The sequence below is a fragment of the Pyrus communis genome, chromosome 4, assembly GCF_963583255.1.
Source record: "Pyrus communis chromosome 4, drPyrComm1.1, whole genome shotgun sequence".
Lineage (NCBI taxonomy): Eukaryota > Viridiplantae > Streptophyta > Magnoliopsida > Rosales > Rosaceae > Pyrus > Pyrus communis.
Window position 1 is genome coordinate 1,957,570 of NC_084806.1, and position 16,027 is coordinate 1,973,596.

The 16,027-nt window shown below is 39.4% G+C and overlaps 2 protein-coding genes across 2 annotated transcripts; both read right to left on the reverse strand.

Moving 5' to 3' along the window:
* Positions 1 to 3,784: 3,784 nt before the first annotated feature.
* LOC137731605 (DExH-box ATP-dependent RNA helicase DExH5, mitochondrial-like) lies at positions 3,785 to 12,148 on the reverse strand. The gene is made up of 19 exons (XM_068470761.1): positions 11,616 to 12,148; positions 10,841 to 10,998; positions 10,679 to 10,766; positions 10,103 to 10,348; positions 9,899 to 9,994; positions 9,445 to 9,633; positions 9,180 to 9,339; positions 8,974 to 9,104; positions 8,635 to 8,802; positions 8,280 to 8,552; positions 7,810 to 8,004; positions 7,249 to 7,452; positions 6,821 to 6,890; positions 6,547 to 6,695; positions 5,819 to 6,124; positions 5,459 to 5,518; positions 5,222 to 5,374; positions 5,037 to 5,147; positions 3,785 to 4,832 (listed from the first exon to the last, which is right to left on the reverse strand). Exons 1-19 carry the CDS (start codon positions 12,048 to 12,050, stop codon positions 4,365 to 4,367), a joined length of 3,660 nt encoding a protein of 1,219 aa, XP_068326862.1. The 5' UTR covers positions 12,051 to 12,148; the 3' UTR covers positions 3,785 to 4,364.
* An 829-nt stretch (positions 12,149 to 12,977) lies between these two features.
* LOC137731116 (fructose-bisphosphate aldolase 3, chloroplastic-like) lies at positions 12,978 to 15,894 on the reverse strand. Its single transcript, XM_068470207.1, has 6 exons — positions 15,565 to 15,894; positions 14,553 to 14,822; positions 14,344 to 14,453; positions 14,130 to 14,220; positions 13,676 to 13,945; positions 12,978 to 13,514 (listed from the first exon to the last, which is right to left on the reverse strand). The coding sequence occupies exons 1-6, from the start codon at positions 15,724 to 15,726 to the stop codon at positions 13,236 to 13,238; spliced, it is 1,182 nt and encodes a 393-aa protein (XP_068326308.1). The 5' UTR covers positions 15,727 to 15,894; the 3' UTR covers positions 12,978 to 13,235.
* Between the last annotated feature and the right edge of the window lie 133 nt (positions 15,895 to 16,027).

The window sequence follows — 16,027 nt, forward strand, 5'->3', positions numbered from 1 at the left end:
ACCACAAAATAATAATAATAATCATGATAATAATAATTTGTAGTAGTTTGATGTTGAACGGAGGTAGGAAGAAGAATAATCCAGCTGGTGGTACTACGACTACCAACGCTTCTGTGTTTTGGGGAATATTTGCTTTGAGTTGTTCCACATCAAGATATGGCTCCACTTATGACTTCATCAAACCCGTCCCTTTGTTGTACACACATACCCTTCATGGACCATGGTGCATGCATTTCTCTTTTTTCTTTTTATGGATCAATTTCAATTTTATGAGATTTGACTTTAGAATTAGTCGAAAAGGTTGAATTCAAAACTTGCTCATTCGAACATTTCCTTTGTTGTACGTAAGGTTCTAAAAAACGCTAGGCGCTAGTTGGACGGTGGTCGAGCACTTAGCGCTTAGGCGGTTAGGCGAGATCTAAGCGAATTTAGATAAATTTCTTGTATATCTTGTAAATAAGTACATATTGACACTTACAAAAAATTATACTTGTATGAAATCCATAGATAAGATAATAAAATAATGATAAAATGCAAAAAGAGTATCCAACAAATCCAAAATTTAAAAACACATTAAGCATATATGCCATATAACCATAGTGAGAAGTATTGTAGGATGACACATGTACAATAAGTTCACAATTTTAAAACACTTAGACTTAGATAGGATTTTTTTTTTTTATTTCATTGAAAAAAAAAAAAAAACCGCCTAGCCCGCCTAGAGCCCATCTGATTTTTCCCACCGATTTGCAAGAAAACATCTCGGCTCGCCATTGCCCAGCGCCTAAGCCATTTTTTAGAACATTGGTTGTACGAACCTCTGTTGTACATGCATTTCTTTGTTTAGTTTCTCTTGTAACTATAAACAACAAAATGTTTGTGAAATTTGACGATTAAACCTATTCTAATGCGCGAGCAATTTTGGTAAGGTCACCTAAATAAAAAACTCTTACATCAGATGAGAACAGCGAGAGGTCAAGTGGTACCAAAATTCAAGAAAAATGATATACTTTTGTAAGAGTTGTTTCACAAATATCGTGATCGGATATCCCAATCAAAACCTTTCTCCATCAAACACGTACCTAAATTAACATTTTCATTTCAACCCAATGGTCGAGAGATAGATCTCTGATTAGGAATCAGTTGTATTTAATTGCATGGTCTATGTAGACCGACGGGTTCCTCCTTTTTCCTAGTATTTTATTTTCTCTAAAAGTTGAGACTCGTTAAATTAATGTCACGGGATTCACAAACCCTGCGATGTGCGATCGGACTAAGTGGCCCAAGCTTGTGCTCCCTACGCACACAATCCACCCACACACTTGCATTCTTTTATTTGTTTTCTGATTTGAGTTTATTAACATATAAGGGCCAACGGGGTCCGCCAACCTTACTTCCGTCAATTTCAGTTCGCTACCGGATCCAACGACCACACAGCGCAACGACGAATCTGCTTCCTCCTCCTCACATGGTCCTATGGTTTCGAGAATTTTCTGTTTCAAGAATTTTATCAGTGTAATCGTTATATTGTTACATTAATGTGTTATAAAATGAGTATACAACGCAATTGATATGTCATGAACATAGTTAAGCTTGACAAGTTCACCTAACACGAAAATAACAAGTTTCGAGTTAACATGTTAACATGTCTTGTTATTATCGGATCATCCGTTAAGAACTCGTTAACGAGTCAAGTTATTATTGAGTCACCCGTTAAGAACACGATAAGATATTGTTTGTCAGATTTTGACATTAGGCATAACAATTTCTTGCTTGACCCATTAACCCGACACGAACTAACACGACGTATTAACAAATCAGTTTGTTATCAGGTAACTTGTTACGAACCCGTTGAAATAACGGATTTGACACGACATAATCCGTTTGCCAGTTTGCATGATTAGCACATTAATTAACGTGTTACAATATAAATAAAATAATAATATAATGTGGAAGTGCAATGGCACACACTGAAAAATTCATGATTTGAGACTTTGAGGAGATTTGAGAGCTTCATTTGGGCACAAAAAGAACCAGTCTTTGTCACCTCCCTAAATATCTACCCAAAATGTAATATGCTTCAAGTTTAATGCGTCCTAAGAACTAGACGGTCATATGGACCATTGGACATGAAAGGGGCAGAGAGCTTTCCCAGCCTGTCCCATACTCGTCTCTTACGGTTCAGATTCCATATTTTTTTTCAACATTATTTACCGAATCAATAAGAGCCTAAAACCCGACAGCCGTATCGGTGTCGCATTTCGAGGAAGAAGTGGGATCGAAATTTGCTTTCTGTGTTTTCCAAATTTTAAACAATTAATTTAGTTTATCATCACAAAATGCCAACGATGCTTCAATTGGTTTGTGGCTGGGAACAATCCTAGTGCAGTGTTATTTGACTTAAATGCATTTGGTCTCAGAGACAGAGCTACGAAGGGACTATGATGGTTTAAGGCTCATCCTGATATATATATATTTTTTTTTTATGCAGAGAAATTTAGTGTTATACTTATCATTTCAAAGTTTTTCGTAGGTTTAAGACTTCAATCTGACTTTTTATTTTAATTTTTTTTATCGGGTTTGATTTGAGGCTTGTGGCTTCTAAGGAGTTCAAGCAATCTATTGCTTTTGAGACTCAAGTTTGGGGATCAGTGGAGGGAGAGAGAGTAAGATAATCATACAGGGCTAGGGTTCAGATTTAAGGGAAAGGATGGTGGGGACAACATACTATACTCAAAACGATAATGGTCAATTACTTACCACACGACATGGTAATTTTTATAAGATCAAGAAGACGTTTCAAATTGAGACTTTTTGACCTTCTAGGCTAAAATTATGTCTCTGCACCATGGTCTGATCCGTCTAAGTTGCTCTTAAGATCTGGCTTCTCTGCTCTCCTAATTCCCATACACTCTCATCCCCTTCTATTTGTATGGTCATGGTTAAGTCACGTCAACATTTTATATCACTATTGCTTTTGTTCTTATTATCTCTATAAAAAAAATCAATATAAAATGTTAACATGGCTTATCCGTGACCGCACAAAATAGAAGGGGATGTAAATGTATGGAAACTAGGAGAGTAGCGAAGCGGGGTCCAAGATTTTTTGCAAAAAGTTATTTTAATTGAAAAGTGATTGTGGTCCCTTATTATTTTTTTTTTCTTCTTGGAAAGAAATAGAATTTGTTTTAATAAAGCGAAATCAAAGACCCACGGTTTTATCTCCCATGCTATTATAACAGTCACATGCAGGTGGAAGTCGTTATATGGGCAATTGGGTATGGATAGGTCCCCACATGCAAAATATGTAAAATTTCCAATCCGCCTGTGTTTTTGTACTTTGCTTACTCAAGTTTAACATCTCTGCGAGAAAAGATTACCTATCCCAAGTTGCATATCACTCTCCGTTTTATGTAAGTTTCACTCCCGCTCTACCATTTGTGCGCTTGCCCGTTTGGCGAGCCCAAGTGTGTCAGGTTTAAAATTCATCCATCCAGGACAGTACTGGAAGCCATTAGGACATCTCCAATTGAGGGCTAAAGGCACAAAACCTAAAAAACAGCATAATTTGTCTTAAATTTTATTTCTAACAGATGATTTGAGTTATAATTCTATAAAGCTCACCAAACCATTATTGATGAGGCTACGTTTAGCCCTTCGATTGGAGACGATGTATGAGTATAGCCTGACACTATTTATTTAAAAATAATTTTTTACCAGACCAAAATACTGAACAGGACTATATTTAGCCATCCCGGTTGAAGATGGCCTAACACAGGGGAGAGAAGGAAGTTACGATTACACTACACTAGCCTTGCAAGCTATCCAGAAGAATAATATGTTACAGCAAAGTGAAAATCTGAGCACGGCGTGTGAAGTAACTTTTTTTCACTTGTGCGAATGCGTTGTGTATATTAATCCTCGACGCTAAGTACTGTTTAACTACAATTGTACCCATCTTTGATGAGATACCTTGGCCACCATCAATGTCTTGATCCAAATGCAACAACTGAAATGGCCAAAAACGTCGACTTCCGTCCCCTCAACTTTAGCTCCAATGTATCTTTATGTCCCGATGCAGATGATCCAAGAAGCCAAAACCAACCACAAATTTGGCACCTCGGATACTATTTGCTGGTGATGTCTGATCAATTATGGGTGTAAAAGAATGTAGATACAAGGCCAGGTCTGCTGGCTTTTTAGTTGATAATGCTGCCCGACCTTAACTGTTTTTTGCGGCGGGTAGAAAGTCGGACATTGTGTCCACATTGATTCTAAGTCTCTCCGAAGCATGCACCACAAGTTGTGCTGACCGCCCCCCTCGTAAAGTCCTTTTTCGAGAGGGAAAACAGCAAACAGTTGATTTATTTGTGCTCCTTTTTGCTTTTCTTCAACATCATTGACATATGATTGATGTACTCATGGCCCATTTGTGTTCCACTCACCAGCCACTGAATGGCCTCTGCTGCCGCATCTTTTTCTGCACTCTTCTTGTTGTTACATGGGTGGCCCATAATTTGCATTCCGTTAAACTCCACTGTAGCTCGGAACTGGCTGTTCTTGAGCTGCGTAGTTTTGTACGTGGGTGCATTATATCCTGCTCGTGTGAGCAATGTCTGGAGCTGACTCTTGGAATTGTCACCCCCGGGTCCACTTTCAGTTCTTGAAACCAAGGCTGGCTGTGCTGCCACCACAGACGGCTTTGACTTTGAGGGTGCAAGGACCTGGCGGCCAAATACAAATCTACCTTCACCTTGATCCTCCGAGAGCAGCAACCGCACTGCAGAAAGGAGTTCATGATAACTGTGTGTGTCCATCCTGGGGTTCAGTAGCTGTTCAGGATTCACAATAATTCACATTAGCCAGCGGTAACATGCGGAGAAAATACATTCAAAATCCACTTCACTGGGCAACTGGGAAAGTAAAGTAGAAAGGAGACCAGACATTGAAGTAAAAGAAACGATAATAACAGAGACAACAGAGCTCCATCAGGTTAAGACTTAAGAGAAATGAAGTTTGCTCATAGCTTCACGTACTTTGATTTGAATTAACTCATCAAGTTCCTCTTTTAAGCATTGATACATTTCTGCTATAGCAGGTTTCATGAAGAATTCCAAATATCCTCCCAGCATTTTCAAGTGTCCATCCTGCCAGAACAGGAATCAATTGCATTATATCACTTGTACAGAAAACAAAAGACATCCAGAACCAAAATACTTACAATATCCCCATTAGAAAAACTTCCACCAAATAGGAGGAGCACTGAGTCAGACACAGCTGTTGAATCCCGTAGGAAAACAGAGTTCACCTTTATCTTCTCATTGAAAACCAGCCATGGATATGGAATTTTAGAATCCCTAGCATTGACAGAGTTCTAGACAAATGAAAAGAGCATGAGACTAAATTGAAACAGAAGAGAGGCCAACTTTTTCGTAACCCGATGCACAAGAATGCTTACCGAGTATAGCAGCACCTGGCCATCCTCCATGGTTTTCAGCGAAAATGACTTCTCATTGTGCTGCATTCAATATATGTAAGTCCTCAAGAAAATTATATGAGAAGAAATGGAATCCTACTTGTGCGTATCGGACAAACCATATAACTCAATAACAAACACTAAAGCAAATTCAGTTACATTCTTATGATTAACTTATCTTTACTTCCCAATTTGATTAGTAAGACATGTATTCATTATGAAATAAACATCATGAATCCAACATATGTAGGAGATTGACAGCATCAAGAATTTAGGGAGGTGAACAGAATAGATCTTGCTCAGCTATATTACAGAAGGAAAAGAAAATGGATCTATGCTTACCACAACAGAGCAGATTCCAGGATACAGGCCATAGCAAATAACTGCACGGACGAGATGCTCATCATAACTCCATGCATTATGAGTGGTGGTGTTGGTATCAACAAGATCAGTATCCCTAAGCAAAGAGAGGAACTCCTTCCTAAGGGAATCAATAGCTTTCATCGATTGTGCTGAAAGAAAATTCTTCCAGCAATAATCATATCCAGCAAAGTCTCTTTCAGCAACCTTCCAGCCCTCATAGGCCCGCACAAGTGCAAGGTGATCACTATTGTCCCGGGAGAACTGAGATTTTGCAGCCTCAGCAAGCTACAAAGACAAACAAATACAATATTTATCATAAATTGTTTTTAATGATAATGATACAGGCTGATGCAACTTTACAATGCTGTATCTCCACCGAAAATGACTAAAAACGACTTCAGCCAACAATTTGTCGCTAAGAGGCCTCTAATCACCGAGCCAAAACCAGATGGGAAGAAAATATATTATCTTTAATTCTAGACTCGCTCCTCCCTCATAGTCTTGTTTTAAAGTAAGTGATACATAATTACAATGTGAACAAGGAATATAACTAAATAAATCCAACTAGTACAGCCAGGCACGCAATATATCCACAAAAACAATAATTTGAGCAAGCATGTCAAAATAACAATTCAACTATTTGGCCTCCAGTTCTGACCAAGAAATAAAGAGCATGATATACATAATGAAATGGGAGAGTGGCTTACATCTTTCTTGTCAAATGGTGTAAGGAAAGGATCTCTGACACTAAGGCCAGAAACAATAGTCAAAACCGGATCCAGGCAGTTGAAGATGGCACCTACCAAGAGCATCTTTCCAAGTTTTGGCTCAACAGGAAGCATAGTTAGATAGCGTCCTGTCAAGTGATTTAAACTGCATTAGGCTAATGATTTTCAAATTTAAACTCTCAACCATTACAAAGAGTTGCAAGCATCACAATGCATAATTGAAATATTAAAAGAATAATAAATCCCTCCCCACCTAAAACAGTCAGATTTTCATTCTCATCCAAGGCCCCGATGATCTTTAAATACTCTATGGCGTTTTGCACCTGTAAAAGATATCAAGAGACAAAAGGTGAATTGCAGATGAGCAGCAAAATTTACAAATAAGCACAACATCATTTCAGGAGGAACAATTTGGGGTAAGCCTTGAGCTGCACGTGTGCAGGGTGCAACTACACCACCATATGCCACTAAGATAACATGACAGACATTAATAAGCACATGCACTGAATGCTAAGGAATTAACAATCTTTAGCTCTAATCAGTTTAAGAAAGTAACGCTACAATGAAAAGCAAATTACAACAATTCTCAATAAGCTTTCAGCAACAAAAAATTATGCAATTGAAGATTTAAGTTAAAATAACATTAGGTAGAGAAATATAAATTGACTGTTACAGTGTTACCGCGAGTAATTCTGGTGACTGCAGAGCCCTAGATAAGAACTCAGAAATGCTTCCGAGGTTTAAACTTTTTATTTGCAGACAGAGAGACTGCAGAGGTGTCCTCAAAATCTCTGGCAATTGATACTCTGCAAATGCATCATAGACACATCTAGGATAGAGATGATAACACTCCCCTGGCTGGACACGTCCTGCTCTTCCTCTTCTCTACAATATATAAGCAGAGAAGATTGTAACCAATCAATGTAACAGACTGAAACTTGAAATGTGCTGAAAAACATAAAGGAAAACCAAAGTTGCCCACAAGAAATCACATAAGCATGCACACTCATAAAGAAAGACCAACATGTAAATAAGCATTTATAGACCGTCTCCTGCTGGGTGTTTATACAGAAAACCTAATGATCTCAAAAGAATTAAAAAAACAGAAAGATGAGGTTGCCTTCAGGAACGTTTTCTCTGCTACTCATTTTACCACACTTGCATGCACACAACAATGTAGTTAACAACCTAGGATAGATTTCGTCTAAGAGAGAAAAATCTTCAGCCAGAACATATCCTTACTTGTTGAGCAGAAACCTTGGAAATCCAGGAAGGAAGCAAACAAGGAGTATTGTTCAGTGCGTCATATGAAGTCTCTTTTGCCTTTCCACAATCAAGTACAAAAACAACATCATTAATTGTGATACTTGTCTCAGCAATATTAGTAGCCAGCACTATTTTCCTCACTCCATCCCCAGGCTCATCAAATATTAGCCTCTGCATGCAGTCACAACATGGAAACGATGAAAATAAGAGAAAACACCATATGAAAATTGGCTAGAAAGTAGATTCAGTAGTAATTCTTTAATTCACCACCATAGATAACAAAGAACTATGGAATTATCTATCCAGGATAGATCACTAAATGTGAAGACAAATTATGGCAGCATTAATTAATTAATTGACAATTAAGTCGATATATGCCGAACAGTGTACAACAAGCATGCACAACATGCTAGCGATAGTACAACTATTGGAGCACTAAAAATTACCTGCTCAGTACTTGCCATAGAACCATGGCATGCTAGTAACAAGACTCGGCTTGGATCGCCTAATAGAGGATTGGCATGTAACTTTTCCTTCAGAGAATTGATGTCATCCCACCCAGTCATAAAAACTAGAATGGCACCAGGCTTGTCGCTCTCACAGATATTGCACAAGAGATACTCAATCAGATAAAAACCGATACTATCAGGATTCCAACATGCTAGAGACTCCCGAGTCTGTGGACTATGCCCCTTAAAATCGGCTGCTTTAAGTGCATCCTGAATACATTCCATGAGGGATAAATTGAGATGATACGGAAAACAAAAAAGGACAAAACTGTTTACGCAGTAACTTGTATACCTCAACAACAGAAACAATTTGGCTTTTCCTCTTTCTTGGTGCCTGTTTGCTCATTTTCCACATCTTTTCTTGGCCATAATCATCAATCTGATTGTATGGAGTTAATTTGCATCCCGTAATTTCCAGAACATCCTCCAGAAAATGAGTCCGAACTGGATATGTAAAACCCTAGTTTAGAGGGAAAACAACAGAGATAAAAAAACCATATCAGACATTATTATCCATCTCTGCAATCATCATTAAGACTTCCCTCAGGAAGCAAACGGAAATACGCAACAACCACCTCAAATATAGGAAATACAAACTTTTAACAGAAATACACTGGAATTTCAAACTTACTGGAACATGAATTATCTGAGCCCTACCAAAGTAGGATGAGAAAAGTTCAGAATCTAGGGTTGCACTCATCAAAATCAACCTCAGTTCTGGTCGCTGAGGAAGGAGATCCTTGAGAACAATCAGCAGAAAATCTGGCATCAAAGTATTACAGTGAGAAATCACCCCTCATCATCCAAAATTGAAACCTTGATCTAGCTTTAAGTTACCTTCATTCATTCCACGTTCATGAATTTCATCCACAATCACATGAGTTACACCTTTCAAATTTCTATCAACTAGTAATCTTCTCAACAAAATGCCAGTGGTGCAAAAGAGAAGGCGAGTATCCCTTCCCTTCATACCTTCTAACCGAACCTTATACCCAACCTAAAACCAAAGGAATGCAAGGAAAAGGTTAAAAGAAAAAGAAACCACCAGAAGTTCTTTTTAATTTAAGGGTAATAATTTGGTCAAGTATCCCGAGAAACTCACCGAGTCACCCAATTTCTCTCCTCTCTCTGAAGCAACTCTTTCAGAAACAGACATAGCAGATATCCGTCTAGGCTGTGTACATATAATACTACAAACAGCTCCACGAACAGCTTCTATCTCAGATTCTAAAATGAATTGTGGAATTTGAGTAGTCTTGCCACAGCCAGTTTCACCTGATATGATAACGACCTGCAAGTACAAACGTGCCAAAAAGTACATTGTCAGGTTACAGGCCACCTTGAATAATTGAACTAAAATAATTGCATGATTCACCATGTATCCACATCTACTACCTTACCTTTGAAAACAACCCATAAAACAAAGAAGGGAATGACCACCACTTACAAGAGAAAAGCGCCGACCATCAACACAGGCCAACTACCGAATTGTAAAACTAGGACCAAAGCCAGAATAAGAGTCCTGCGTGAATTTTTCTGAAAAAATAATTACTAACCTGATCCCGTGAAATTGCTGCCAATAATGCATCCTTCTCTTTATAAGCAGGAAGACTTCTACGAAGTTCAAGCATTTTTTTCCCTTCAGGAGATTCCTGAAATAAAAATATATATCACAAACACATAGAACAAAACACATGATTCATCTTATGAGTAATAAGTGAATGCAATCATGCAGAGCAATCTGCCGAGGTAAGACAAACCTGCCAAGCTTGTTGCTTATCGCGCAGCTGCGTACTTCTCCGCCAAAGAAGTTTTTCCATCACACCCTTACTCGACGCAAATGATTCTGGTTGCTCAAAAAGCCCTTCGTCAGTAGCAATGCTGCCACTACTGTTTGATCTAGAAAAGGAAAGATTTTGAAAGCTTTCCCTTGTCCTAGACTTCTGGGAAAGGAACTCTCCAAGATAGCTCTCAACTCTCCTCAGCAACCCAAGAGGCAAGGTCACCTTTCAAATTTGAAAACCTTCACGTAAGAACCGTGTAGAATGAAGTACAAAATATTCAGGCATTAAAAACATCATGAGGTGGAGGGAAGCCATCCTAAACTCGTAGCTAATCCATTATTACATTTTCACATAAGTAAACTAGTCAGTTGGGACAAATTAAAATAAGAAACATCAACTGAAGATGGTGGAGCAAGAAGTGAGGGTTATCAACAAAAGGAATCCCCATTAGCACTAGAACTCAGTGAATTAAAGGCAGTATGTTTTGAATGACTATAAGATTATGTTAAACAGAAACGTCAACTTTAAGGAAAACAATACAATCAGAATTACCTCTCTCTGAGGGCGCCTATCATCCAGGTCAAATCTGTAGTTTGGCAGTGGAACCTTACTAAACACAGCAACTTTCGAATACAGATAGCTGTAAAAAATCCTTACAGTCAGACTTCTATAAAGTTAATGAAACACTTAAACGCTGACAAAAACCAAAGATACCTATAAAGCCCCATTCTGCTTGCCAAAGCAGCTATTTTATCAAAGTCACGTCTATCTTTTTTCTCCCTCGTAACCAACTCTTGCTTCATCTTGTCACGTAACAGCATGGTTAATTTCCGTTTCCACTCATCAATATCAGATGAGTAAGGACTCAGTGTCTGCAATGTTACCATAAGCATCTATCTATGTTATACCTTTCAACTGGATAAAAATCTCTGTAGACATCATTTTTGATGCCTTAATAAATCAGTCATAATGGCACGCCTTGAATTAACCTAATATGTATGGGCATGAAAAGGCTAAATTAATATGCAATTTCGAGCCATTAGTGGTTGATGAGAACTCCATGCAGGGCTAACGAAAACACTCCATATATTGTCTGCGAGGGAAAATGTGGCTGGAAAACTCCCCACCTTAACTCCCAACGGGCAAAAGTGATTTTCTTAACTCCCAATGCCTTTGAGTATGCAATGGAAAGCAGTACAAATGAAATTGAAAGATTTAAGCTGCTAAACCAAACTCAACAAAATCTCTCCACTACTTTCAATCATCGTCCGCAACCTAATCAGATTAAGCTTCGAATAAACTACCCGAACCGCAAATAGAAAATCAACACTGCATTTCACATCGCACCAAGTACACGACTCGATCAACAACCAAATCAGAAGCTATAAATGAAACACCCAACTACCACTTCCAAAATTCAGAGTCTGAGCCCTAGTTGCAACCCAAGTAACAACTCTACGCGCACACAATTCACATACAAAAACCTCACCGGATGCGACGGTAACTCAACTTCGCGATCGGAGCCTTCCTCGGAAACGCCGTCGTCGTAAGCAGAAGTGTGCTGAAGCTTGGGCTTCTGAAACTGCTCCTGTTGCTGCAGCTGCTGCTGCTGAGTCTGGTAGTATGCCAGAGCACCATTGGTGCTGCTCCTCCGGTTGAGAGCAGCAGCAGCAGTCTGGTTTTCGCGGAGCTTGGAGCCGATTGAAGCAGGGGAGGTATAATTGGGGGTGCTGATGACGGAGCGGAGGCGGTGGTGGGGAGGGACATAGACGGAGCCGTACGAGGAAGGAGGCCGGTCCTTCATCGCCAGGAGTGAGGGTTTGGAGGAGGAGGCAATGGGTTTTGGATGCGAAGGCGACGGCCCGCAAGGGAATTGCAGAGACGGAGGAGATGGGAGGAGGAGGAGGAAGAAAACAGAGGGCATGCAAGGTGAGGCAGCAAAGTGGCGTCGTGTTCGATATCAGAGGAATGAGTCCCCGGAAGCGAAGAGTTTTAGTGTACTTTGAGTTCGCACGTTAGCGCTGCACTTTGGGCTTTAAACTGCACCTGGTGCATCTTATGCTCTGGGCCTCTTTTGCAGATAAAACGCTTTTCAGACTCCGGAATTTACAATTTATTTATCTTTATTTTATAAAACAAAATTCAATGCCCATTCTGCCCCAACAGGATCCTCTCCGGTTCCTTTCAGTGAATATCTAGAGAATTCGTAAATCATGTCCGTTCATAATATATTGTGCGATCAATTTTTGTCAGGTATTGTTTATGTTTAATTTTAAATAAAAATATTTAAAATCATTTCTGACCAGATGATGTACGATGAACAAACACGCTTCTCGGATCCTATAATCCTATCCAGACTCCTTTCTACCCGGATTTTACAAGAAAATATACATGCTTTTTCAGTTTTTCCAGATAAAAAAAATTTATTTTGGATGACAACTTATGTGCAAGGTATAGGGTTGGTAGGTTTTATTTAGGCATTCAGTTACGGATTTTATTGTGGCACTCACATAGTTTTTATTTGTGTACATGAGGAAATTGAGAAAAATTCATAGTAATTCTAATATTTCACGTCAATTTTCAGAAAAGGAGTTGGTATTGTCATCTAAAAATGTCATTGAGAGGAAAAAGTGCATATCGGCCTCATCTGGAAGTGATGCTTTTTCAAGAAACGCTTACATTTTTATGCAATACTGCACTAGTTATGTGCTTCTTGAACAAACAATTCGAGTGCTTTCCAGGATTCACTTACACTTACATAAAGATTGATTCCAAAAGCGCTTTTAATCATTTTAAAAGCATTTCCATACTCGTCAACTACTAGACAGGAAGCACGAAACAATCTCAAGAATCACAAATAAATAGGAGGATCTTAACCTTGAGAGGATAGAAATACTTTCACTACTCCCACCTTCATAAGTTACAATTTGCAAAACATATCGTTTTATCGTCGGTCTTATTCAAGCCCTCGAGTCTTCTAATGGGGAAGAAAGAAATCAAAAAGCTTTTACTCAAGCATACGTTAGCACCGAAAAAGAAACTGCTGTAAATTACACCCGTCTCGAGTTTCAACTCCCAAGGAGAGGAATGAATTGCCTCAGACTCTGGCTTAGTATGTATAGCCCTTGACGAACATACCCTTCTTGGCTTCCTCGTCCTCACCCGCGGCAGAGTACTTTCCTAGCTGAGCCAAGGAATTTGCCTTTGCTCGCACCAAAAGTGCCTTTTGTGCGGCCTCCACATTCTCAGGACGTCCTTGCCATGCCTTAAGCACAGAGTTCTGGAGGGCACGTGCATACGAGAAGGATACATGCCAGGGGTTGGGGCTCTGGTTCATTGCATGAAGGTTGAGGGTTGCTTCTGCTTCGGATTGTCCTCCTGACAAAAACTGAGAAGTAAACAGAGAAAATATCAATTAGCCCATGGGTCGATGGTAACAAATATCATGAGTATTACGTTCTTTTAGTAATATTATTGTAGTAATATTCAACAACACCAGAAGGTGAAAAAACAAGTTGTACAGTTCGGTATTGTTTGCAACAATCTTACCATGATTCCTGGCACTGCGGGAGGAACTCTCCTTTTAAGTACTGTGAGGGTAGCCTTTGCAATGGCTTCTGGAGTAGCCTTTTCCTTGTGTTCAGCCCCTGGGGTAACCATGCTAGGCTTAAGAAGCATTCCTTCGAAAACCACATTGTTTTCGGCCAAGTAATAGAATACTTCTGCCCAGACCTTCTCTGCAACTTCAAGTGTCCTTTCGATTGGGTGTTCCCCGTCGAGAAGAATCTCAGGCTCTACAATGGGCACAAGACCATTGTCCTGCAAATAATGTCATACCAATGAATCATACCCAGAATGTTTTACAAGTATTACCAATGGGTAAAAAAAAAAAAAAAGGAAATATCTATTTTTTACTTTCAAGTTGGCAAAAAAAAATTTCACTCTTACAACATAAAATGTTTTACCAAATCCAACTAACATAGCTATCTAAAATTGAACATACCTGAGATATGGCAGCATAACGAGCAAGTCCCCATGCAGCTTCCTTAACAGCTAGAGCAGAAGGACCACAAGGAATGCTAACAACTGTACGCCTGCACATTTCAATGAGAGGACACTTCGATAAGTTTATCTGTTAACTAGAATAGACCAAATGGACTGAACAATAGTAGAAACTCTATATAGCAGATGTCCACAAGAGATACTAGTTGACTTACCATTTAGCAAAACGAGCACCTTGCTTATAGTACTCCGCAGAACGTGAAGCCAATCCATCTAAGCCTTGGCACCAAGACTCATTGTTAGACCCGGGGAGGGGAACCAAACCCTGAACCACGAAAGAAGCACGTGAATGACAATCAAGGATCTCATCTGAAGTAGAAATTTCACAAACTATATAGAACCCAGATTCCTAGTGGCATCTTACCTTATCAACTTTGATTCCAGGTACAATTTTCTGGTCGCGCAAAACATCCACAAATTTCTTCCCATCGGTTGTAGACTGGTAAAGTGTTTCCTCAAAAAGAATGGCACCAGAAATGTATTCGCCAAGACCAGGGGTGGTCAACAAAAGCTGCCTGTAAGCCTGTCTGTTAAACTCGGTATTGTCCAACCCAATCGAGTCTAACCTCTTTCCACAAGTTGCATTTGATTCATCAATAGCGAGTATACCACGACCAGGGGATGCAATGGTTTTCTGTACCATCCAAAAACAAGCAAAAACGAGTTAAAATATATAATAATAGAGCTGTGACTGAGAAATCAATAAAATCAATTGCAAGCAGTGTTAGATCAAACTACACAGGAAAGTAGAAACACAACTTTCCAATCTAGTCACCAAAATCTTCAGCAATTCTATCGATCACCAAATATTTTTCTTATATTTAGGAAATCAACAGGAAACAAGAACATATATATTAATCAATTGAAGAGGAATAGCACTAGACCACATGATGAGCCATACTAATTAGGTATGAAACGGGTCGAACATGAGACCTTTCACTTACTAGTGAAGCAGAATACTACTAGACACCGTAGTGATAGTCATATACTGATCAACTGAAAGGAATAGCACTAAACCACGCGATGAGCCATAATAATTAGGTATGAAACTCGCCGTCTGAGCGAGTCGAACATGAGACGTTTCACTTCCTAGTGAAAGCGGAATACTCCTAGACAGTGATACTGACATATTAATCAATTGATTAAGCAAGACATATTAATCAGTTGAATTAAGCAAACAAATCAAATTCATCACATCCGGACAAACAAATCAAATCAAATCAAATCACAAATAAATAAATAAATAAATCGTGATTAAGAAAATGATCAGTCTAAAATAGATTCAAACTTTCAGCCAGCGATGAAATCACCAAACAAAAACCTCGAATTGTGCATAAATATTAGCGAAACGAAAACAAGTTAAAGAGAATACGCACGGCAGTTAGGACGAGTTCGTCGGTGTAGGCCTTGGCACGGATCGGGACGGCGACTCGGCGAGAAGCGAGGCTAGTCGACGATCCAGGACGCTGAGTGAAGGACTGCTGTCCGATCCACTGAGACGACGCCGCATTAAGCTTCGCTAAGCTGGAACAGGCCATGGCTTCGAGCAGAGACGTTCGAAATTACTTTGGAGAGGTCGACTGATTGTTTGTTTCCCGAGAAAATGTTTAAGCCTGACGGGGGGGGGGGTTTGGTGGGTGCGAGAGAAAGAGAGAGGGTGTGATATAAAAATAAGACGTTATTCTTGGGGAGTCCGCACTTGGCTTTACGAGTTGTAATGGGACAAGCAACATGCGAGACTACCAAACGGCCCTTATTGTATCATTGTGTGATTTACCAGATTACCCACTGCCAAATGACGATCATTGGGTCGGGTCACGTTTACCCTTACCTAACAAT